This window comes from Cyrtonyx montezumae, unplaced genomic scaffold (genome assembly GCF_038088225.1).
Source record: "Cyrtonyx montezumae isolate F1298 unplaced genomic scaffold, pur_monq_1.0 scaffold_8, whole genome shotgun sequence".
Taxonomy (NCBI): domain Eukaryota; kingdom Metazoa; phylum Chordata; class Aves; order Galliformes; family Odontophoridae; genus Cyrtonyx; species Cyrtonyx montezumae.
In genome coordinates this window covers 68,947,202-68,973,404 of record NW_027072089.1, presented here as the reverse complement: position 1 = coordinate 68,973,404, position 26,203 = coordinate 68,947,202, and the positions used below count along the sequence as shown (strand labels likewise).

General features: G+C 36.7%; 1 protein-coding gene across 1 annotated transcript in view; it reads left to right on the top strand.

Annotated features, from left to right (window-relative positions):
- Positions 1 to 26,203, top strand: part of DNAH5 (dynein axonemal heavy chain 5) — a 115,529-nt gene that overhangs the window by 26,506 nt on the left and 62,820 nt on the right. Inside the window, exons 17-37 of the mRNA XM_065753260.1 lie at positions 573 to 718; positions 3,072 to 3,231; positions 3,608 to 3,850; positions 4,682 to 4,872; positions 4,958 to 5,057; positions 5,595 to 5,731; positions 6,909 to 7,110; positions 8,569 to 8,804; positions 11,162 to 11,380; positions 12,053 to 12,115; positions 12,627 to 12,865; positions 13,559 to 13,799; positions 14,300 to 14,499; positions 15,299 to 15,452; positions 16,096 to 16,259; positions 16,923 to 17,079; positions 19,552 to 19,764; positions 20,460 to 20,684; positions 21,901 to 22,073; positions 23,120 to 23,298; positions 24,241 to 24,428. Of these exons, the coding sequence (XP_065609332.1) occupies positions 573 to 718; positions 3,072 to 3,231; positions 3,608 to 3,850; positions 4,682 to 4,872; positions 4,958 to 5,057; positions 5,595 to 5,731; positions 6,909 to 7,110; positions 8,569 to 8,804; positions 11,162 to 11,380; positions 12,053 to 12,115; positions 12,627 to 12,865; positions 13,559 to 13,799; positions 14,300 to 14,499; positions 15,299 to 15,452; positions 16,096 to 16,259; positions 16,923 to 17,079; positions 19,552 to 19,764; positions 20,460 to 20,684; positions 21,901 to 22,073; positions 23,120 to 23,298; positions 24,241 to 24,428 (3,830 nt within the window). The remainder of the gene's footprint in view (positions 1 to 572; positions 719 to 3,071; positions 3,232 to 3,607; positions 3,851 to 4,681; positions 4,873 to 4,957; positions 5,058 to 5,594; positions 5,732 to 6,908; positions 7,111 to 8,568; positions 8,805 to 11,161; positions 11,381 to 12,052; positions 12,116 to 12,626; positions 12,866 to 13,558; positions 13,800 to 14,299; positions 14,500 to 15,298; positions 15,453 to 16,095; positions 16,260 to 16,922; positions 17,080 to 19,551; positions 19,765 to 20,459; positions 20,685 to 21,900; positions 22,074 to 23,119; positions 23,299 to 24,240; positions 24,429 to 26,203) is intronic.

Here is a 26,203-nt window from a genome sequence, read left to right as displayed (position 1 = left end):
TGCGTAGGAAGTTCCACACAAATGTGCATGGGAACTTCTTCACAGTGCAGTGACAGAGCACTGGCACAGCTGCACAGAGAGGTGGTGGAGTCTCCTTCTCTGCAGACATTCATGACCCACCTGGACGCCTACCTGTGCAACCTGGGCTAGGGAGCTGCTTTGGCAGGGGGTTGGACTCAATGATCTCTAGATGTCCCTTCCAACCCCTACAATTCTGTAATTATGTGAAGTATTCCTGGAGCACTTCTGTTGAATTTTAATGGTTTTTTTTTTTTAATTTGTGTTTGAAATGCATATATTTTAAGTTTATCTCTAATATTTGTATGCTATTTTGCCTATTGTCTTTTAGGGTATGTACAGAATATAGTAGGTGAGCATATGTTGTGCAAAACAGCAGTTAGGAGATCACTGGTGAGCCTTGCCATGTAAGCTTAGGTGTTTGAAGTAAACTGATAAGGTGTAAATTTCATATAAAATGTTAGCTAGTTTGAGCATGAATTTAATTAAGGCTCTGCAAAAAATGTTATTTCAAATTTCTGAGCTTGTTTTGAATCTTCTCTTTGCCTCAAAAGCTGAACTGGAATTATTGCTCGATAGAGTGAATGACTTGATTGAATTTCGTATTGATGCTGTGCTTCAAGAAATGAGTAGTGTGCCACTCTGTAAGTTGCCAGAAGAGGAACCACTTTGCTGTGAAGAATTTCTTCAAAAGACTAAGGTTATTAGATCAAATTTTCATAAAGAAGTATTTAATATTTTAAGTTAATATATTTTCATTTTTAAATGAGCTATTGTCATTGCAGAATTAGTGGGAAAATGAAGAAAGGAAATATCCAGGTTTTTTTTGTTTTTAATTGCAACATTAAGTAGGAACAAAAATACACAATGTAACGATGTCTGAGCTGAGACATCCTTTCTTCAGTTTATTAATGTCAGACCAACTTCTGCATGAAAATTCGTTTATGCTTTGATATCACTCAAGTGTTTCTCCTCTGTGATGGTATTTTTTTTTTCTCATTGTTGCTTGTTAGTGCCTTTACATAATGGAGTTGTCTGTCTGATGCTTGAGAATAGCTTCATAATAAGTGCATTTGGTTTCATGGGAGAGTAGATACTATGGAAATGATTGTGCTGAATATCTTTCACAATCTCAAGCTGTCTTGAGTTTGTATGTGCAAAATATGTTCAGAAGTACCAGGGTGAAGGTATCATGGGAAAAATCACTTCAATTACCCCATCAAAATATGTCTATGCTCAGAAGCATTAACCATAAGCATGTAAGTAGCTAGTCATTAAAGCTGATTAAACTAGTAATAAAATTGAATTATTTTTATCAGACAGAAGTGAATTATAGTATAGTATCTAACTTGTGTCTTCTCCTGAAATATAGAAGACCATGCAGATAATTCACTATGCCTGGTCTCCTGTAGCAATAAACACTACAAACAAATTCTGTTTCTCTCAGTTTGCATTTTTGGCCTTTCCTATTTTGTCCCTTAGGAGAGCTCTGCTAGCTCTTAATTATGAAGTAAAAGTTAGAATATTTTTATGGAATGGATGATATTTTATATACCTTTTTGGTCAGTTTTTCTGCTGTCTTACTGGTAGGGCTATGACTAAAATACGCAATCACTGAAGTAAAAATATGTGAGAGTTAACACAGAAGAAAGCTTGAACTTCTCTGTTGCAATTACAGTACCACAACAGTTGAATACTTTGAGTTAAAAGAGGAAGTGGTAACCACAATGAAAATAATAACATCTGTAAGCTTATTTCAGTTTCTTACTAGGAAGGACTAAAAACAAAGTCTATCCTGTGTCAGGTGTCTAAGTTTTCAAAGTAACTACTGCAAAAATAATAATTATACCGTGGAGAGTGTATGGGAACTGCTGAATCATGACCTGAACCACTGATTGGTCACCTGAGGTGAGCACTGAGTCAGCCATGGGGCCACAGGTGGAGGTGATATACCTGTGTGATTGGAAGGGGTGGAGCCTGGCTCCACCTCTCCCAAACCCCATTTAAGGGCTGACCACCACCAGGGAAGGATCTCTTCTTGGAGATCCCTCCCACGTGGAGTCCCCTGCGTGCCTTGACATCCTGAAGTTGAGCTGTTTTCTCTTTTGTATTATTTGTATACTATATAGATAGAGCTACTCAAAATATACCATCATCTATACTATTTCTTTGTGAAGTACCATCCTTGGGAGTTATTTATCCCACAGGGAGAAAAACCAAAGCACAGAAGTACTTTGTTTAATTATTACTCTGATACTACAAAGAAGATACAGCTTATTTCTTGACTAGAATGAATCTTTAGAAAGATCAAAGATTGTGTCTTAAAGTTTGGAAATGATTGAGTCTCTTTAACATCTGTATTTTCCAGTTACTAATTTTAATTAAACAGAGGTAGCCAGGTTAGACTAAGCTTAAACAAATAAGTGGTAAAGAGGAAAAATTGTATGTGGCTAAAAATTACTTGATCAATTTTATCTTAAGTATTAAAGAAAGAAAACTGGCATAATGCTTCAGAATATTTCTCAATTTTGTTAAATCGCTTTTTTCCTTCACATTTAATACTTTTTGTGTTTATTCCATGGATTTTATCTCCTTTCTGACTGTAAAAGGAAAATACAATTGGCTAATGCTCCCTGTGACACAACCAAGTAATGTAAAATAGAAATGATCAAATGAAAGGTTAATGTTTGCTATGTCTACATTGGAAACATAGGAGAATCAAGAGGTACTTGCTTTTGAAAGCCCTTTAATGTTATGTGTTTTAAACATTAATTCATAAAATAAACTCTGGATTAGTTGTGTGATTTAGGGAACAAGTCACGGCAATTTTGAAATACTTTTATGACGTTTTATTTGGCACAACAAATAATCTAAAACTAATTAGAAATAGAAGCTAAAAGTCAGAAGAAACAGATTTAAAAATAATGTGCATCGATTGTGTTTTTCACAAATGTTAAGCCTTGAAATTTGTGCTAATAAAGGATGCTATGATTGTGAAAAAGAAAACAGAACCAGGAACCATAAGAACATGTTTGTTTTGATTTGATGAATAGGAGCTCTGTGTGAAAGGTTCCCAGACTTTACATTTTAAAAGCTCACTGGTGGAAGAAGCGGCTAATGAGCTGATTAACATGTTGCTAGACACAGAAGTACAGGTCAAAAGAGAAGATAAGTCAGTTGTTCCTTCTGGTGAAATAAGGGGAGAAAATGCAGGTAAGATTGTACTGTCCCTTTGTGCTTATTCTTTTGCATGGTTGATATTGTTGGCAGTGTGGGGGAAAGATGGTGTAACTCAGCTGGCTGAAGTATCAGTCAATATCTGATGTCTAAAGACGTCTGCTTGATGGATCATCTAACAGTGGATCATCTAACAATCATCTGTCATCTGCAAAATAAGTCAATGTTATCAGTCTAACTTGCATGTTCAAATATTGATGAATTGGAAAGGTCTTGATTAAGTACTGGACTTAAGTAAGATTGTTACTCCAGTTAGAATTGAGTAGAGAAGGTGGTCAGGAAAATAAGGAACAGTTATTGTGTTTTCAAGGTTCCTACATCAATTTAACTAACTAGATTTATGATGTTTTAGCAACAGAGGAGGAAAGAAGATCAAAAAGCCTAACTTCCTCCAACAATTCCATTGAGATACGGACTGGACTCTCTCTAACAGCAAAAAAGAAGAGAAAAGATTTAGAAGTATTAGAGGAAGAAGCCAATGAAGTACTTTCTTACTTCAATGGTTGTAATATTGATGCCCTTTTGAAACTCACTCGAAATACTCTGGAGAACATACGCAAGCACATCCATGCATCTTCCATGATCAACCTTTCAGGTGGCCATACTGCAGTATTTTGCTTGCTTATTTAGCCTATGGAAAGAAATATATAGATGCAGTATTGAGAACTATATCATAAAAAGAGCAGATCTGTAAGAGAAGGAAAAACACAGGAGTCTGACTCAGGTGTCTTGTTAAATCAGTTAAATCACAGTTGATAACATAGTATTTTTCCAGAGGATATTTTTTCCCCTGTAAAAATAGAGAAGTATCATTTTGATAATATTTATTTTATGACTGACTCTAGCATTCTGAAACTGGTTAGTGTATTTGGACCTGGATTTGATAATTGAAGTTCATGTGTTAGACCATGAATTTCACATAAAATTGTATGAAAAAAAAAAAGACGAGAAAGGTTTGCTTTCTCTTGCTACTTGCCTTTAGATCTTTCTATAGATTACTCTGAAGCACTCTTTTGAAGTATTTTCTTGTTAGTTATAAGAAACAAAAATAAAGGCATTTGATTTTGGTCTCTATGGCTTATAAACCAAACAATATGAAGAGTGGAGTTTTTGTGCCCAACTTAATATGCTGACTGTGAGTACAAGCCAGATAACAGTATTTTCTATTGAACTGAGCTTAGCTGCATAAAACAAGTTGACAAGAATCTTTATGGACAGAAATAAGATGACACTTAGTTTTTGCTTGTGCTGCTATGGACTTAACCAGTACATCTTGTAAACTACTCAGGAATCTTTTCCTTAAGAAATTATGCTCAGTACTCAATACTGTTGTAGAAATTGGTTTATACAATTGTAAATCCTAGATGGACATCTTGTAATAACAACAAAAACAGTAGTTCACATTTGTTTTTTGTCTTTCATTTAGGAAATCATAATGCTTCTAAGAAGAAAACAAGTGCTCATCCTATCATTAAGACCAGCATTAACCTATCTATTCCTAATATTGTCATGAAACCTTCTTTGGATGAGGTACAGCAAACACTTAATAAAGCTGTAGACAGTATTGTGAAAGTAACAGAAGGAGTTGGACAGTGGAGTAAGGGGAGAATATCCAAGGTTTGTGTTTAATAATTCTGCTTAACACAAAACTGAATTTTAAAATCTACTGCAAATAGAAAGTTAACTTTTATTTCTTACACAGAAAGAGCTATTAGAGAGAAAATTGGCAATGTTGCAGTGTAAGAGTGGAGACAGTGATTCTGAAGATGGAATGAAAGAGACTGGAATGAAAAACATGCATGGTAATGATAAACTCTGACATCACTCAATTTGAATTTTTAGGTAAATGTGATTTATACAGTATATGTAAAAGGATTTTAGAGAATACATCAAAAGCAGGAGAATAAACACTGCACAGAATTTCTTGGAGAAGAAGAATGCAACAATACCTGAGCTTTTCTTGTGTATAGCTTGTATGGAGATACTACCTTGTGGGAATTTGAGTAAGGAGATTTTGCTGTAAAATTCAGAGAGTTGTAATGCTTTAGGTTCTGCTTGGAATGTGTGAGAAGCTGTTAGTTTGCCTGCTTAGGCAGCATAGCAGAAATTTTGTGTGAATTTGTCTGTTATAGTTGCTGTCTTTGGTTCCTATTTTTTTTTCCTGTGGAGGAGTTTGTGAATATATGGTAACTACATTGGCCACCTTGATTTCAAGTTGTCTTTTTGATTAGTTAGCACAGATAATTTTAAAGTGCTTGCCAGCTGAAAAAGTGGTCTTCAGATTTTGTTGGTAGTATATTGTACTAAACCTGCTTTTGTATTTGACTCTGCCTTTGAAGATAGGGCATCAGATACAGCATCTCTCAGTTTGTCTGAATCAGTGCAGAGCAAGAACTACTTCAAGAGTGTTTCAAAGAACAAAGAAATTATTAAATTGGTATCTTTACTCACCACTGTAATCAATTCTACAAAAAAGGTAAGACAATAGGTTTGTTAATTTAAGTTTACTATCTAAGATATATTAATGTACTAATTTTAATACCTTTGGAGAAAAAGGATAGGCACTGCAAGCACTGGTTAAGCATATGAATGAGAAAGTGTAGGATGATGGATGGAGAATATGTAGCCACAAATTTACAGTTCTACTTTGATAGTAATATTTGGTAGAGTGTTCTCAAAGATATGAGATTTTGCATATCGTGTAAAATGTGATTGAAAACATATCTACAATTAGTAAAAAACTATGAAATAAATCTTAACTATAGTTCAGTGTACACATTTAACACATTTGTACAATTACTACTATTTCTATATTAAGTACAGTTTTATTCAGATAGAACTTCTTAGTGCCTGAAGAATCACTTTATTATTCAATCTGATTAGGCAGATTGAATGTGACTAGTACACAGTGCTTGGCAAGGATTATGATTGCTAATGAACCAGCTTTAGCATAAGTTTACCAGCAGCCTTCTGTTTCATTAACATGAGGCAAACCTGCTCCATTTAGTAATTGTCAATGGTTTACGGGCAGGTTTGGCCCGGTACCGTGACAATTGGTGCGGGGGACCCACAGACCCACGCCCCAGGAAAGGGGAAGGGGGAAAGGGAAAAGGGAGATGGGTCTAGAAAAAAAACAGCGGCAACGATCTGAGGAGGAAAGCTAATTTACTGAATAAGATATCGGAAAGCAAAATAACACAATGTAATACAATATAATTGGAATTAAAGCTAATAAATCAAATAAAATGAGCAAGAGAGAGTGTCCGATAAACCGAAGGCCTTATGCTAACGCTGAAGGTGGACAGCAGCGAGCACCCACTGCTGAGTCCATCCCAAAGGAAAGAGAGTGTCCCGTGACCGCAGACAGTTTTTATCTTTCCCTCTGAGCGTAAACACGTAAGAACACAAAGCATTGCAAAGTCCTCTGGGGAATGCAGTTCTTCTTCTCTTCTGAGACAGGTATACCTGGAACTATCGATGATCCACAGAGCTGGAGCATTAACTCTTTAACTCTAAATGCATTACATGATGTTTTGATGTGGAATACCAGTACCAAAAATCATAAAACCATGACAGTAATACTCAATACACTGAGGAATTGTGTTATATGTGGTTTGAAGATGATCTTTCTGTGAACTTCTAATGTCTTTCAGGAAGTTCTTACAGCTCTGGAGAGGTTTGGTTGTTACCACCATATATGGCAGAAGGACAAGGAGGAAACCATTGAAAAATTCATGATGGGAAACCCATTACTCTCTGAATTGGAATCTCAAATTCTACTTGTCAAAGACTTGGAAATGAAAGTCAATTCTGAGCCTGAATATATCTGTGTGGGAGCTATTGCACTGTACACTGGTAAAGTTCAACTTTCCGCTTCTTTCTAGAGGATTATACTTTGTTTCCTATAGGGAGGAGAAACAGTGTTTAGTTGTGGATGAGTGAGCTAGGTTAAAGATCTAAAGCAGAAATGCAGAGTGTCTGTTACTATTTTGGATGTAAATGCATGCATGCAAAAATACACTAACCAGGGTATTGTGATTCTTCCCCTGCCAGGATATTTCTGCTCATTTATGGGTGGATAGTAGAGTTTATTCATTCTTACATCATTGGTTCCCATAAGTAAATGTATCTTGAGAGAAGTATGCTGTGCTTATGTTGCTTTTCTCCTTGCCTGGCTGCATGTGATGAGACAACAGAGCTATTGATTTCAAATAAAAAGCCATTTATTAAACACATTTAATTAAGTGAGGCATATGTGTTTTTGATGATTCTTTTTTTTTTTTTTTCCTGTGGAAGCCTAGCATCTTCACTTTTCTGTATCTCAGTTTCCATATCACATAAGCATTTTATGCTGCTATAACAGAAATAGCAGTCAGGAACTATGATGGACTCTAAGAAATATATGCAGCTGACTTTACAGTAAATGACAAATCTGAGAAAGCAAGATGGCTTCTTCTTTAGGAAGAAGCATTACACAAATGTGTTTTATTATATTGTAAAGCTTGTCTATTAAAACTTGATGGGAGGTAGTGTACGTCTGATACTTATTAAATTGAAAATGCCGTCAGGTATAAGAGCTAAGCATAGAAAGAGATACTGTGTAAAAAGGAGGAAACACAAGTGAAATATGCACAGTAAATGAACATGTAGTTGTAACAGAGTTGAAATTATATCCAGTTAGAATTCTATGTAGTGCTTGTACTAGTGTAGATTTTTGACTTCTCTTTTGAGAACAATGTGGAAGAACTCTGAACTGAATGGCAGAGGTTTAGGGAAGTGGACCAGATTGCTGCGTGATTGGGTAGGAACTCAGCGAAATTTCAAGGTTCTCTATATTTTTGGCACTTGGTTCTGCTGATGCTATAGATAAGAATCTTAAAATAAACGGCAGATTTAATGGTTTCATTAAATATCAGCTTCAGTTTCCATAGTCAGGCTTTTAAATTCCTCGCCACGTTCTCCCCTGATTTTTTTAAAGTTCATTTTTGAAGAGTTGTAGACATAAATATTAATGAATGTATTAGTCATTTTTAAGGTATAAGTATGTCTAATGCTCTATAAACAAAATGAGAGAAGTGTGGAGTCCAGCTTCCTACTGGAAAGATGTATTTTGAGAAGAACAATCCTGAATTGCAAATAATCCTATAAATTACTCAGAGGTGTCAAAATGATTTCATCTTCTGTGGGAATGGATAGTTACACTGAAAAAAAGCAAAACCAGGAGTGAAAAGAATACATACTGAAATAAGATTAAAAATGCATCTTAAAAGTAGCTAAAATATTGAAATAACTCTAAATATTCGCTGTTTTCAGCTGATCTGAAGCTAGCACTGGGAGCAGAAATCAAAGACTGGATGATTGTGTTGGGTTATCATTGTAATAAGAAATACAGAACAGAGATGGAAGCAATTTTCACTTTTATAGAGGAAACTGACAAGAAGTTAAATCGTCACATTGAGGATCTTGATGACATAAGAACAGCCATGGCTGCATTAAAAGAGATCAGAGAACTGCAGATGTCCATAGACTCTCAAGTTGGGCCCATTGAGGTAGTTAACAAGAATATTGTATATATGGGTAATGTTTCTGCACAGTAGTTATTTTTTGAGTTGTTACTTAGCAATGCACATTGAAAATATGATTTCAGGTGGGTTACATGTTGGGTTGCAGACCTGTTGTGTTACTTTAAACCTTTTGTTACCTTTTACAAGATGTGGGTTTAGTGAATAGTGTAGAAACTGCTTCAAGTAAGAAGGAAATGAGAATATAGGTAGTGAACTCAAGAATGCTTTTGGTACTCTGTAGAACAATACTGTGTATGAAAAGCATTGTCAAACAAATCATATGAGATTACAAGAAAGTCGTATCATAGGTTAAAATAAGCATACATCTTTCAGGAAGTTTGCTTACTAGAATATATTCATTGAACATCTGTAAGTGTAGGAGCTTCTGCTCAAATAGCAGAATTAAAAACAAGCAGTAGCTGTTTCTCTGTATTCCTGACTTCAGAGTATAGATTTAAGAATACTATGGTTTGGCAAAATGCATGATTAGATGTTCAGAAGAATTTTTTTGCCAAGGCACAATAATGGATCCTGATTACCCTTACTAATATACTTGTATTGTCAAGATTGTGGCTTTTTTTTTAATTAAAGTAGCTTAACACAGAATTTATATCTATCAAAATCAAAATATCAAATTTTCTATTTAGAAAATCAGCACAGAGCCCTTCTGTATTTCAGAGAAGATGGCAAAGAGGGAATTAATCATTCAGCCTTGAGAAGGTGTCCCTAGTTCCATGAAGGAGCAAAGCAGGACTAGTGAAAAGCGAAGCACATCCACAGATAGGGCTATCAGTGGAGTTGTTAATAGGGCCTCTTGTGAGCTGACATTTTAGAAATTCATGCTAAGAACTGTCAAGGTTTGCTCTTGCCATGAGCCTAGACATGAACCCTGGTAGTCAAGCATTCCCAAGCTTCCAATTCTGCAAACAAATTCCTGGATTCTACAGGCAAAAGTAGTCATGGATTGGATTTTTGGATGAAGTTAATCTATTTTCCACCTTGAGTGGCAGGCAGATAGTTCTGTTTCCATTTTGATAATTTGTTTGCAAGCAGATCAAACTGGAAAATGTAAACAATAATTCTACTTTTTAGAAAAAAAATCAGATGAAACTCCTAGCCCACAAACTTGTTGCTATACTGATTCATAATAAGTGAAGGGAATATTAAATAAATTTATAGTAATGAGAATTAATTTTACCAGGTCTGGTAGTGCCAGGACAAGGGGCAGTGGTTTTGAACTGAGATATTTGGACTGGATATAAGAGAGAAATTTTTAGTGATGTTGGTGGTGACACACTGGAACAGGTTGCCCAGAGAATTTGTGGATGCTCTATCATTCAAGTGTTGAAAGTTGATCATCCTGATCTAGTAAAAGATGTCTATGCCTATGGCAGGGGGGTGGAACTAGATGATTTTTAAGGATCCAATCCAATCCAAATCATTCTGTGATTGTGTTTCTGTGAAGAACAGTTTTAATATTTGAAGCTGTTGCTACATAGCTTTTGTAACTTTTGAAATAACTTAATGCTTTCTTGTTGAAAACGTGAAGTGGGGCTTCAGTATCCATATGGAATGGATGTTTTTTTAATTTTGTTAACTTGCAGGCCTCTGGTTAGTTTTATTCTCATGGCTTACCTCCTGTAATGAATATCCAGATTTGGTCATGCTAGAAAATGGAAGACATGAATCTGAAAAATGTTCTTATGAAAATGAAACTAAAACCTGCAGAATTTAGGAGTACTTTAAATGGGAATTGTTTTAGGGGAAATGGATGGCTCTAGAGCAAATAATAAAAAACAGAACTGTAGAATCACAAAATTCACAAAAAAAGTTGGACCTCCAAGATCATCTAGTCCAACTGTCCACCTACCACCAGTATTGCCCACTAAACCGTGTTCTTTAGTAGTGCATACACACATTTCTTGAACACCTCCAGGGACAGTGACTCCACCACCTCCCTGGTCAGCCTGTTCCTATGCCTGACCACTTTCTCTGAGGAGAATTTTTTCCTAATATCCAACCTGAACCTCCCCTGGCACAACTTGAGGCCGTTCCCTCTCATCCTATTGCTTGTTACCTGTGAGAAGAGGCCAACCTTTGCAGGTGCTAAAGGAAGGTTAGAAGTGAAGGTTAGAAGTGAAGGAGAGGTAGGTATTTTTCCTTTTATGGTTTTTCCATTTGGGTATTGGCTTGCCAGATTGTGCCAATTGCTGTATAAAAAGAGCAAATTTTCTTTCTAGTAAATTTCTGTACTTGCAGAAGTTATTTGAAATGTTAGCACTTATATGTGTAAAATCAGCATCTATTACTGTTTTGCTTATCTTAATCCAACCTTTTGACAGGAATCCTATGCTATGTTAAGCAAATATGATCTACTTGTGACCAAGGAAGAGACAGAGAAGGTGGATACTTTGCATTACACTTGGAAAAAACTGCTACTCCGAGCAAGTGAAGTGCAGAACGAGCTCATTGCTTTGCAGCCAAAGTTCAGAGGAGAGCTTATTAGCTCTCTGAAGACTTTTACCGAAGACTGTGCACAGTTCTATTCAGATTATGAACAGGTAAGAATTTGCGGTATTGGGTTAGAGGAGCTTTGGAAGATCATTGAAAGCATGCAAAGACTGTGGAGTTGACTAAATGGTGGAATGTTTCTCTACTATCTGAAAACGATGTTTATTCTTGTTAATGTGGTAGCTGAGTTTCAATGCAAGAAAAGATCAGGTTATTTTATGTGCGTAACTGAAATTTATGCTGGTGATCAACTCTTAAAGGCTGGAGGCACATTAAGTTCCTAACATCGCTTGCTACCATGTGCAAATTTAAAGGTTGGGATTTAAGAGAAATTAGAATGTAAGCAGAGATTTCTGGCACTGAATGCTAATACAAATGACTTTAACTCTTGCATTACTTTTCAGTAGAATGAGTTAAGCTGAACCAGTCTTTTAACTAATACTTATTTGTTGTTGAAAAAAGAGATACTATTGCCTACCTTTTCCAGTATTAACAAAACTTCATTTTAAAATAAAATTAATTGCCATTCTTCTTTTTTTGAAAATAAAATTGTTGTTTTAGTAATCTTGTAATCTCTCAGTTCAGTTGTTATCTCATGCAAGTGTGGAGTCTTGCAACACCAAAAATGTTTGCATTTCAAATCAGCATTGTGTTTAACTTGGTGTTCCCCCCCCCCTCTAAATTCAGTCACTCTAATCCCATTTATATCTATTTTTTTTTAGAGTGGGCCAATGGTGGTTGGTTTAGAACCTCAGGAAGCCAGTGACAGGCTTACCATGTTTCAGGTACTATTAATTCTAAGAGTTTTCTTATTTCTTAATGCAAATAAACTAACAACTGAAGGCTCTGAGAATGAATTGGAATAGTTGAACTAATTTTTGTTGGTTCATAGGGTTACTGAGTGGGCAGAACAATTTTAACATAAAGAAAGCTAAGGTGGCATTTTTCTATACATTTGCAAGGAATGCTGATTAAAAATATGTTTTTATGACCTGAGTAATAGTAACTAGATACAGGTGTCTGGAGCAGAGTCTACTCTCAAATTTAATGTATTTGGTTATAAGCTGTTCCTGTATTCATTATTGTGTCTTTTTCACAATTGCATTTTTGCCCATTTCTGTTCAAGAAACTGACTGCTTCTCCTGTTCAAATATTTATTTGTAGTGAGAGTAATTTATGTTCCTGTAATGATGACTTGTAGTTGTTTTCCTTTTTCCACAATGCAGCTCTAAGATGGTGCCAGATCTTGAATACTTAGTTACTTAAATGCGTTTCATTTAATCTCTTTCTCTTTAGAATCGATTTGATAGTCTCTTTCGGAAATACATTACTTACACTGATGGGGAGAACCTTTTCGGTTTGCCTGTTACACAGTATCCTCAGCTACTTGAAATAAAGAAGCAACTGAATCTGTTACAGAAACTGTATAATCTATATAACAATGTTCTTGACACAGTCTGTGGGTACTATGATATTCTCTGGTCAGAATTGGACATTGGAAAAATTAACAGTGAACTTCTGGAATTTCAGAACAGGTGAGAAACTGCTTCTGTGAAAAGATGGCTAAAATATATATTTTTCCACTTCTTAAATATAATAGCACCAATAATTAATTTTAATTGGAAAATTATATCCTTTACTAATATAGTAATTTGTTAAGGAAGCTAGCATATGCTCTAAATGTTGAGAATTGTTTGTTTATTGCTCCCTAGAGAGCTTTGGATATATTTTTTCTTCTCTTTCTTTGAGCATACATTAAAATTTCTCTATTTTGTTCATGAAGGAAGTGTAACTTGTTTCTTTTCTCACTATTATTCATGAGACAGAGGGATTTAATTGAGATGTCTAAAATAGTTTAGTGAATGATACTGTGAATATTATTGCTACAAAATCAGAGGAACAGAATTTTTGCAAGACAATAGAGCAGTCCATATCATGAGCCTCACCAAAAGATGAAATCAAGATATAAAGTGATTCAGTTGCCTTTGAAGGCCACTTGGAGAAAATATATTAGAATTATGCAGATACACTTAGATTGAGCCTGTAAATATCTAGTTATTGGTCAGTGAAATAGATTGGTAACAGTTTTAGTCACATACAAAATCCTCAAAATACGGGGAACCTGAATTTGGAAGATATATGGTCTACTGTTGAAACCACATACAATGGACAAATGGGAAGTGGGATATCTGAATGTGTGTGAAGAAGCTTGGATTATTTTTGTGTAGATGCCGGAAGCTTCCTCGTGGTGTAAAGGAGTGGCAGGCCTTTTTTGACCTAAAGAAGACTATTGAAGACTTCTGTGAATGTTGCCCTTTGCTTGAACGTATGGCAAATGTAGCGATGATGCCTCGTCACTGGAAGCAGATAACAGACCTCACTCAGCACAGCTTTGACGTAGAAGGTGAAACATTGAGACTGAGGAATATTATGGAGGCTCCACTACTCAGATATAAAGAGGAAATAGAGGTATTATGAAGGAACAGAAATGAGTGCATGAAATTAAACGATCTGCTCAAATATCTGAGTAGCAGTAGTAAGTCAGGAAACTATCTGCAAAGAAAGCAGAGAAATATGATATCAGTAAAATTTTCTGTGTAAAATAATGACACATTGTGGTGTAAACTGTTTAAAACATGGAATCTGGCTTACAATTTAGTGAGTGTATTACAATATTAAAGTTATGAAAAATAATCACTGTATTATTCTGTTGGTCACACTAACTTTACCACATTGTGAATTGATACATGGATGTGTGTTTTATTTTATCTGTGTTTTAGTTTTATGGTGTTTTCATGTCTTTGGCTCTTTCCACTTAAAATCATAGAATGGGTTAGGTTGCAAGGGACCTCTCCTTGATAAATAGTTGCTCTTGAGCCTATCTAGGGTTAAAGAAAATACCAGTTAGATTTGGATACTATAGACCTGAATGGTTTATAACTCGTTTTGACGTCCTGTTTATTTTAAAGGATATCTGCATAAGTGCTGTGAAGGAGAGAGACATTGAACAGAAATTAAAACAAGTGATAGCTGAGTGGGACAACAAAACATTTATCTTTGCAAACTTTAAATCCCGTGGGGAACTTCTTTTAAAAGGAGACAGCATATCAGAAACCATTGCTACCTTGGAGGACAGCTTGATGATTCTTGGTTCTCTCATGAGTAACAGGTAACAAGAAAAGCAGTGTCTATGTGTATGTGTGAGTTATAAATACAAGCAAGAATCTTTCTTTCACAAAGAAGAAGGAAGCTAATCATCTAGATACAAACTAAAAGCTTGCTTGTCCTTAATCTCTTCACAGGCTACTTCTCATCTTCTATATTCCTGTACTAAAATGTTTTGAAATTGTGTTCAGACTTTCTAACTAATTAGTAGACAGTTTCCATGGATGTAAGACTGGTGACTAACAAAAAAGGGAAGAACTGTCTGTTGTGGTAGGGCTCCTGCTGGGATTACAGGCATTGCTATTCTTCCCCAGTGGTAGGCCACCACCTCATTTACAAAGACTTCTACTGAAAGTACAGAAAATTCCTATGAAAGAGATACAGATTTTCTGGTTTAGAATGTCAAAGCTCCTTGATAAAACAAGGAACACAAAACCTGATCATCAGGAAGATGTTCTAAAGCAAGTGTTCAGGTGATAAGGACCCATTGTGAGCTTGAAGCTTTGAAAATGTTACATAGTCCCTTTTTGAAACCATTTTAACTTAGAGTGAAATTTAAATCTTGCTTGTTTTCACATCCCATTGCTTCATAGCTGTTCTACACACCACATTGACAAAGCATCGAACTGGAGTTGATGTGGTTTATGGCTTCAAACTATCTGCTGAGTCAAGTGTGGGTTTATGTACTTTAACCTGACAATGATAAAAATCAAGAATACTCCTCCTCCTTACGTTTGAGGACTGTGCTGGCTTTCAATAGAATTCCTTCTTTAAATTAAAAAAAAATATTTTCTTTATTTTAGATACAACACGCCCTTCAAGACACAGATTCAGAAATGGGTGCACTATCTTTCCAACACAACAGATATCATTGAGAACTGGATTACTGTGCAGAACTTGTGGATTTATTTAGAAGCTGTTTTTGTTGGCAGTGACATAGCAAAGCAGCTTCCAAAGGTTTTCAGACCTGCGTTTTTCCAGTTTGATTTTCTATATTTTAAGAATAAAATGTAACTGTGATGTCATAGTGGAAGTAACTTAAGCTTCACTGTCTTGGTTGTTTAAAAAAAATTATACTTATTAAGGCATTAGCTTACCAATTCCAACAGCAGTATTGTATTAGAATAATAAAAACGTCCTCTGCTTGATCTTTTTATTTCTAGATTGTTAAATTATCAGCCAATATTTGTGTAAGTGTTGTGCCTACTATTAGTATACTTAGGCTAACCTAGTAATGTTTATTACTAGCCCAGTAGTACTTGCAGTTTTGCTAGGAATATTTATCTTTTCTACATTGCCTTTTGAATTAAAATAAATATAGTTTATAGAAAAAGTCTTCAAATTTGGAGCACATCTTTCAAGAATAAGACATTTTCTGCATTTTTCTCTAAGAATGCTTGGAAGAAAAAGTGGATAAGCAAGCTTGTCAGTGAAGCATAAAATAATTTCTGTTATGCGAGCATAACAGCTTAAAAATCTTTGGGGCTGGACTTTGGTGATTACTTGTGAGAAGATTACTGGTACCAATTCTTCCAGCAAGTTCTTTTTTCCTTTTATTTTTTTCCTTCCTCCATTGCTTCCCCTCCTCATATTTAAACAGGAAGCAAAGCGTTTCTCCAACATTGATAAATCCTGGGTTAGGATCATGACCCGAGCTCATGAAACACCTAATGTTGTTCAGTGCTGCATTGGAGATGAAATCATGGGACAGTTACTACCACATTTACTAGAACAGCTTGAAATCTGTCAGAAATCACTCACAGGGTAAGATTATTACATTACCAATCTCAAGGAAATGGTTGTAAAATGTGTAACTAGCTAAAGAGCAAGTACTGTCCCAAGGACTTTGTAAAGATCCTGTTTTTATTTCACTGTGATTAAGTTTTATTGACTAAACAGGGTGGCAGGCTGATGCAAGACATACAAAGATTTTGTTGTACCTGTAAGTATTTGATCAGTGACTAAACTGTCACTGACATCAAAGCTGTTTCTGTCTGGTTTCAATCCAGCTGGCAGCCTATGTATATCCTTCCAGATCCTTCACACATCTGGGAGAAGTTCAGAATAAGACAACTAGGCAGCAAATAACTGACCTAAATTAAAAACACGAGCTTCATAATTTATTTTCATTTTAGTAGTGTTTACCTTATAGGAGACAAGAAAGGTTTCAATGAAGTTATTCCCGGTATTAAAAGAGTAACCTTAAAAGAGGTGCTTAACATGAAAATATGATGGCTAAGAACTGTTATTTCTATATTACATATTATTATGTAATATTATGTACTATGTATTATTGCATAATAATAATAATATATTCTCACTGTATTACATTGTGAGAAATACCATATTTAAAAAGGAAAGGATGTATAAAGTAATCTAATTCATTTTCTGTCTACTACTTTTCCTAACAAATATTTTTAAATGCAGGTACCTGGAGAAAAAACGTCTCCTATTTCCACGATTCTTCTTTGTGTCAGATCCTGCCCTATTAGAAATTCTTGGCCAGGCATCAGATTCTCACACTATACAAGCACATCTGCTGAATGTCTTTGACAACATTAAAACTGTCCAGTTCCATGGAAGGGTACGTGCTCTCCAAACCTCAAAGTTGCTTTCTTTCAAATTGTTAAACAATGCAGAAAGTATTAAACAACGTAGAACATTTGACAGTTTTACCAAGCTCATCAGTTATTTTTGATGCTGTATAAGGTCTCCTCATACAATATTTGGTTACGTATCTTTGTGTTTAATAGGAAAACTTTATAAAGTATAGCAAAACGAACAAAAATTTTTCACCAGTGCTAGGTTTCAGTAGGTTTCAGCATCTGGGTACTGAATTGTCTTCTGTGTCTCAATGTAAACTAGAATCAGAAGCTCACCAAAGAGGGTGTTTTTGAACGTATTTGTATTTTTTTTTGCCTGAAAAATGCTGTTTGAGGAACAATTTTCTTGTAGTGTTTATGAAAAGGATAGATTGCAACACAAGATTTTTTTACCTGTGTATGTATAGAATCATAGGGATTGGAAGGGACCTCAAAGAGATCATAGAGCCCAACCTCCCTGCCAAAGCAGGTTCCCTACACCAGGTCACACAGGTAGGCGTCCAGGCGGGTCTTAAATATCTCCAGAGAAGGAGACTCCACCACCCCCCTGTGCAGCTGTGCCAGTGTTCTGTCACCCTCACTGTAAAGAAGTTCTTGCGCACATTCGTGCAGACCCTCCTGTGCTGCAGTTTCTGTCCATTTCCCCTTGTCCTGTCTCCACACGCTTCTGAAAAGAGTCTGGCCTCTCCACTTTGTCCCCCACACCTCAGATATTTATAAACCTGGATCAGGTCCCTTCTCAGTCTTCTTTTCTCAAGGCTGAACAGACCCAGTTCACTTAGCCTTTCTTCAGAGGGGAGATCCTCCAGGCCCTTCACCATCTTTGTGGCCCTGCACTGGACTCTTTCCAAGAGATCCCTGTCTTTTTTGTACTGGGGAGCCCAGAACTGGACACAGTATTCCAGATGGACCTCACCAGGGCAGAGTAGAGAGGGAGGATCACCTCCCTTGACCTGCTGGCCACGCTCTTTTTAATGAATCCCAGAATGCCATTGGCCCTCTTGGCCATGATGGCACTCTGCTGGCTCATAGTCAACCTGTTGTCGGCCAGGACACCCAGGTCCCTCTCTACAGAGCTCCTCTCCAGCAGGTCATCCCCCAGCCTGTACTGGTGCATGCAATTATTCCCCCCTAGGTGCTAGACTCTACACTTGCTTTTGTTAAATTTCATCCAGTTTCTGACTGCTCAGCTCTTCAGCCTGTCCAGGTCTTGCTGAATGGCAGCACAGCCTCCAGGCGTGTCAGCCAATCCTCCCAACTTCGTATCATCAGCAAACTTGCTGAGGGTGGCCACTATCCCCTCATCAAGGTCATTGATGAAGATGTTGAACAAGACTGGACCCAGTGTGGACCCCTGGGGACAGCGCTGGTTACAGGCCTCTGACTGGACTCTGCACCATCAATTATAACCCTCTGTGCTCTGCCAGTCAGCCAGTTCTCAACCCACTTCACTGTCCATTTGTCTATCCCATGCTTCCTTAGCTTTATTATAAGGACATCATGGGGGACAGTATCAAATGCCTTGATGAAATCAAGGTAGACTACATCCCCTGCCCTCCCCCCATCCACCCAGCCAGTGACAACATCCTAGAAGGCCACCAGGTTGGTTGAGCGTGACCTTGTAGGACAGATAATTTGAAGGGATGGAATTCAGAGGAGATACCACGGAGGATGGTATATTTCCGTAAGGCTTTATATAGATGGTACAGACTACTGGTAAGCAAAGGGTGGCTCACCCTTTATGATGGTTGAGGCTCACTGATGATGACTCCACACAGGAGGAATCTCCAACAAGAGATCCTTCCCTGGTGGTGGTCAGCCCTTAAATGGGGTCTGGAAGAGGTGGAGCCAGACTCCACCCCTTCCAATCACACAGGTACATTACCTTCACCTGTGCCCCTGTGGCTGACTCAGTGCTTGCTTCAGGTGATCAATCAGTGGTTCAGGCCATGATTCAACAGTTCCCATACAGACCTCCCCTTGGTGAACCCATGCTGGCTACTCCTGATAACCTCCTTTTTTTCCAATTATATGCATTTCCTTAGGCATTTGCTACCTCCCTATGCATGGAATTCCTTTGGTTGTCCATGTACCTTATCTACCATATTTCCATTATTTTTTATTTGAAGTTTGCAACTTTTGTTAGGATATCCACTACTCATGGGGAAGCATTTCCTTTATTTGTTACTGGAAAATGGGTGCCTTCATTGAAATTGAAGTGAAATTCAAGTATTAGCAGTGTACTGGGGTTTGTCTCCTTGTTCAGATGGCAATGTTTTTTTAAGGCCTTTATTCATACTTAAAGCAACAGTTTTATTGCTTTCACATTTTGCTTAGTAGATTGGTATAATTTTGCACATATCTAAATAGATTTAATGAAACAGTCACATGGAAACCTGATGTAATAAAGATTATCTATTAATCACAAATTGTTCTTTTCTTGCTTTTATTAGATATATGATCGTATATTGTCAATTAGTTCACGAGAGGGTGAGACTATTGAGCTGAGTAGACCTGTAATGGCTGAAGGTAATGTGGAAGTTTGGCTCAATTCTCTGTTAAAGGAGTCCCAGCTATCTCTGCATAATGTTATTCGCCAGGCAGCTATGCATATCCAGGAAACTAGTTTCCAGCTGACTGAATTTCTTTCTACCTACCCAGCCCAGGTAAAATCATTGTTAAATAAATGAAAAATTGCTCACAGATAGATTCATAGATCGGTGGGGTTTTATTCCCTTTGAAATTAAGATTGCAGCCAGATGCAAAGCTGACATCTAAATTTATCAGTGCAATCACTTAAATTGCAATTTAGGTATCTTAAAACAAAAGATTAAAACATAATCTGAAGCTCTTGTTAAAAAAAAAAAGCTGAATACAATAAACTAATGCAATAGAGCTAACCATTTCTTTTCACAATTAATGTCTGACTAATGGCAAAGTGGTAAAGTTTCGTTTGTTTATATATTCAGGAAAAGCTTCTTCACTTGTAATCAGGAATGTGATTGGAAAAGGAATGTAAAGTTAATGAATTACTAAAGAAATATTTTTAAATTGAAGCATTAATTATTTTGATAACCTATTGATTTTTAATTACAAATTATGTTGTAAATTATATTGAATAGTTGTATTAGCATTGCCTGATAGGCTGTGTCTGTGAGATCGACATGTGGACTTGTGTAGGTTCTTATAAACAGAACTGGGATGCAAAATAAATGCATGGATTCTGTGACCTCTTTAATGAAATGTGGAAAAATAATTTTTCCCAAATAGAATGATTTTTATTAGATTATCTATGTCTGTGAATGGACATTTAAGAGGAAAGTGAAAAGATGACGAAGCATACCATTTCATGTTCCTTAAGGTTGGGTTATTGGGGATCCAAATGATTTGGACAAGAGACTCAGAAGAAGCTTTGACTAATGCCAGGTATGATAAAAAAATAATGCGAAAGACAAACCAGTTTTTCCTGGATCTTCTGAATACATTGATAGATATGACAACAAAGGACCTTAATCCAGTTGAACGAATTAAATATGAAACATTAATCACTATTCATGTGCATCAGAGGGACATTTTTGATGGTCTGGTAAGTATTGAAAAGTGTACTTGATTATGAGGAAGTAGCAATGTAAAACAATGTGAAAGGCCAAGTAGACAGCATAGCTATGAGATATGAATACCTGCTTCTTAAGCCAAACAATTTCTTTAAGGACTTTATCAATGGTGTGACTTGGAGTATTACAGAAATGCTGGTGTCTATTCAATCCAAGTTATAGCTTCTCTTTAGGCAATTCAGTGTTGTTGTCTGCCCCTGCAATAGAGTAATTTTATGATGCGTTGTGTTTGTCAATCTGAGTTGGATGCTGCTGTTGTGTGGTCAGTTAGAGACTTCTTTTTCCCATGTACTGTGTTGCAAGTAGTCATCCTTTATGTGGTCTATGTTGTGATTCTGAAGGAATAAATGGAATAAGTAGTGTTATAATAACAGAAGAAAGCTTGAAGTTGGTTGAAGCTCTGTCATCTCTGTTCTAGTTTCAATAGAATATCTAATTATTTAAGGATTTATTTATTCACTTCATACCTTCTCATGCTGTGTAGGATACTACAATTAAGAAAATAAAAGCATTTACTCCTTTAACATTCTAAAACTAGGCTAGCATGCCTTTTCCCTATAGGAAGCTCTGGACTTGACTGAAATTATGAGGTCTGAGGAAGGGATTATTGATTTTTTTTTTTAACCCACTGCTTATAGGTAGGCACCAGTGTAGGACCAGTTGTTTTGACATCATTTTACCAGCAATCTTATGGAAAGTATCATTTCCAGTTGGTCAACTTTGAATACCTCCCATCTCTGTTGAATTTCATCACTAATATCTTCACAGCATCACATTGTCTTGAAACACCATTCTTTTCCAATTTGCATACATAAATTCTTTTTTGTTTTTAAACAAAGCATCATGTCTTATTATTTCTCCTCAGGTGTAAAAGTAAAATGATAGAGTTGAATTAGTTGAACGATAGAAATAGGACTGCTAAAGCTAACCCAACTTAATGGCTTTTTTGTAAGGCTATGAACTGTACATTTGCACTAGATATTTCCTTTGCTTTAGCATAGTTTCAGAGATGGTAGTAACACTTCAAGAATTTTTGTAATAAAAATCAAAGTAAAATCTCCACAATTCTTGTGTTACTAGCATACAGTATACCTTTCATTATGCTTCTAGTGCTGCTTTTACAATACCACTTAAATAATATAAGTGCAAAAATAAATATTATACCGCAGTCTTGTCTTTTTTCTTTAGGTTTGCAAGCATATTAAGAGTCCTACAGACTTTGAGTGGCTGAAACAGTGTAGATTTTATTTTAATGAAGATTCTGATAAAATGATGATTAATATCACTGACGTGGGTTTCACATACCAGAATGAATTCTTGGGCTGTACTGACAGGCTTGTCATCACACCTCTTACAGACAGGTGACAGATTGATTTTATTTCTTTATTCTTTGACCCCAAACCTGGGCTTTCACATGAACAGTTCAGTCTTTTTTATTGGATGCAAAGTAGATCTCTGCAGAGTTTTTCCATTGCAGTCTTATTGAAGCCAGTAAATATAAATAGGATACATTAATGTTTTTGTTTCTGTGCTGTATAGTATGGAATAACAGCATCATTTCTATCACAAGCTTACGTGTTTCTGTGCAGGACTATGCTTTTCATGTATATGACACTATTGTACCTGAGGATCAAGTTCATCCAACAAATACAATATGCAGATAGAGAAAAAGTATGTGTTTACAAGCAAGCTAAATGTAACAGCTAAAGAAGAATAAACAAGAAAATCAATTGTATTCAGCTACAGGAGATTGCAGATTTTTTATGTAGAAGGAAGTGGCAGTAATTGCAAGACTAAAAAGAAAAGTCTACTCACCTAACTGTAATGGCACAAAAAGTGATTTATAAATGAACAGTGACAAAATAAGAGATTCAAAAAAATGTTTTTAAAGTACATGTAGCAAATTCTGGATTTTTTTTATATAATTGATAGAAGCCGTTTTATTGCATCATATGTTTTATTTTTGAAAATGGGATGCATTGTATGATCAATTTTGAAAGCTGGATAGGAAAGCAAAAATAGCTATCTTTCATCATTGTACTCCACAGTATAACATAGTTCTTAGCTACTTCAGCTACAGCAATCTAGGAACTAAGCTATTTGAAGTGGATTAGGCAGATTCTCTGTATTTTTTTTCTTCCCTTTTTGTGATCTGTCAGGTTGCGGATGATTGCAGATTGATGCCTGGTATTACTTCATTTTACATTTATGAAGACTAACCGTAATATTGCTTACATCAGGGTTTTTCTTCTGATCGATTTAAACTGTATTCAGATACATTTCAGCACTTCCTCATTTCCTTTAACAAGGCCTTCCTCATGTGATACATTTGAGTGAGAGCCTCTGGCACTGCGCAGAAAACCTTATAGTTCAGCCCCTTCGGTTATAATTGCTTGTTGTCTTTTAGATGTTACATCACTCTGGCTCAAGCTTTAGGCATGAATATGGGTGGAGCACCTGTGGGGCCTGCAGGAACTGGAAAAACTGAAACCATCAAAGATATGGGACGGTGCCTCGGTAAATATGTAGTTGTCTTCAACTGTTCAGATCAAATGGATTTTCGAGGACTTGGGAGGATCTTCAAAGGTAAGATGTGGACTATACAAGTTACAAATGCTTGGAGAATAGCTTTGTGAATCAAGATCAACATGATCAGCAGTTGATTCTCTGCCTTTTAGCAATTAAAAGTAATGAATACATTGTTAAGAATGTAAAATACTATTGCAGCACTCCAATAAACAGAAGTGTCTGAGAAGATTAGACAGTTTATGAAAGGATATCTAAATATCTTTAAAATAATCAAGGAGGTCTGCCAGTACAGAAAGAAAAAGCTGTTATATTTATTATTTTACTACTAGAATATGTTGGTTTCTGATTTCAATTTTTTTTTCCTTACAAATGTCAAAGTTCATATCAGTTGAAAGAAATGAATACATATCAGTATATATGTTTAAAACAACTCTTGGCATAGCTCACTGATGGTAGATATAAATGAGAATACTCTAGGTGCCAGAAACTGATACCAGTCAGTGACAGCAGATGCCAGATTAGACATCAGGTGGAAGTCCTTGACTGTTTTCTTCTTGCAACTTTGGTGATGATCACGATTCCTACCTCCCAAAAATACCTGAACAAGAAAGGAATACTGGCATAGAATGACCCCCAGCTTTTTTTTCTGAAACTGACTTTGATGTTTATTTTAATCAGAAAAATAAGGTATTGATATTTTGTAATATTTTCAAAGATTTATTGTAAGGATTTTCTTTGGGTAGAGAGCAACAGGAAAACATTGAAGATACTGATAGAAGAAGCACAGATCTAATCATGTGGTATCTCAGAAAGGCTTATAGATTTTTGAAAATTTGTACATTCTAGATTTAAAAAGAGTTAAACTCTTTTCCTTTGCCAACCTCCCAAAAGAATATATTTTTCCTGAGGCAAAGTAGTCTGAATTTTGGTGTCTAAATTGCACAAAAAGAAGGATTACCAACATACTGGACAAATACTCAGTTACTCTTCTCTTTGAAGGTCTTGCTCAGTCTGGCTCCTGGGGTTGCTTTGATGAATTCAATCGTATTAATTTACCAGTACTATCAGTAGCTGCACAGCAAATTGCGATTGTGTTGACATGTAAGAAAGAACATAAGAAAAGTTTTGTTTTTACTGATGGAGATAATGTGGAAATGAACCCTGAATTTGGCATCTTTCTTACTATGGTATGTATTCAGTAGATTTGTGATATGCCAGTGATAACTGTATAATAAATGTTTATAATCTGATATGTTACATGCACTTGCAAATGCTGGTGTCACTCATCTCTTTGTACTCAGTGTCAATCTGAGGAGCAAGCATTACAGCAAAGACAGTTTACTCTGTCTTTTTTCATTGACATCAAACATGTGCAATTAAGAAATAAACTGTCTCATAATTTCCAAATGATACATGTGTTCCCAAAATATGCATTTTATTACAAGTGTGGAAAAATGACCATTGAGATGTAGTTGGAAATAACCAGTCAAAACAGGATGTAGATGTGAAATCTAGATTTGAAGTGTTAGATCTTTCAGAACTTCTTTCATACCTTGTGAATGTTAAGGTGGCTAAAATACTGTAGGGATATGGTGGTAAATCTGCTTGATAATTCATTTTTTACATGCAATTTAAAGCTCAAAAGTTACTTTTGTCTAATCCATGTGTGTCCAACCCATAGCCCACTGGCTGTGTGTGGCCCTGGGCAACCAGTAATATGGCCCCACAAGATTGTAAACTTTTGACTTTATGTGATTTTTATGTGATATTTTTCAAGAGTTGATTGCACATAGCTCAAGTATGAACTGTGTAGGCAAGAACAGAACTCTGTCCTCTGGAAGATGGGACAGGCTACTTGGGGAGACTACAGAGAACTGGCCAAGATTTGCAGGCAGAAAGTTAGAAATGCTAAAGCCCAGCTTGAACTTAGACTGGCTACTGCTGTAAAGGAGAACAGGAAACCCTTTTACAAATATATTAACAGCAAGAGAAAAACTAAGGAAAATTTCTCTCCTTTACTTGATGAGGCAGGGAATGTAACCACAGATGATAAGGAAAAGGCTGAGGTTCTCAATGCCTTCTTCACATCTGTCTTTAATAGACAGAGCAGTTGTCCACAGGGTACTTGCCCTGACCTGGAAGTCCGGGACGGGGTGCATAATGCATCCCCTGTGATCCAAGCAGAGACGGTCAGAGATCTACTCCTCCATCTGAACTGCCACAAGTCCATGGGGCCAGATGGGATCCACCCAAGGGTGCTGAGGGAGCTGGCAGAGGTGATTGCCAAGCCACTTTCTGCCATCTATCAGCATTCCTGGTTATCTGGAGAGGTCCCACAAGATTGGAGGCTTGCCGATGTGACTCCCATCTACAAGAAAGGCCGTAAGGAAGAGCCAGGGAACTACAGGCCTGTCAGCTTGATCTCGGTATCAGGGAAAGTTATGGAGCAGATGATCTTGAGGGAGATCACACGGCATGTGCATGACAACCAGGGGATCAGACCCAGCCAGCACGGGTTCACAAAGGGCAGGTCGTGCTTGTCCAACCTCATCTCCTTCTATGACTGGGTGACCAGACTGGTAGATGAGGGAAAGGCTGTTGATGTAGTCTACCTGGACTTCAGCAAGGCCTTCGACACGATCTCCCACAGTATTCTCCTGTGGAAACTGGCAGCCCGTGGTGTGGACAGGTTCACTCTTCTCTGGGTGGAGAACTGGCTGGAGGGCCGTGCCCAGAGGGTAGTGGTTAATGGAGTTAAGTCCAGCTGGCGTCCCGTTACGAGTGGTGTCCCCCAAGGGTCAGTTTTGGGGCCCATCTTGTTTAATATCTTTATTGATGACCTAGACGAGGGAATTGAGTGTACGCTCAGTAAGTTTGCAGATGATACCAAGTTGGGAGGATGTGTCAAACTGCCTGAGTGTAGGGAGGCCCTTCAGAGGGACTTGGATAGGCTGAATAGCTG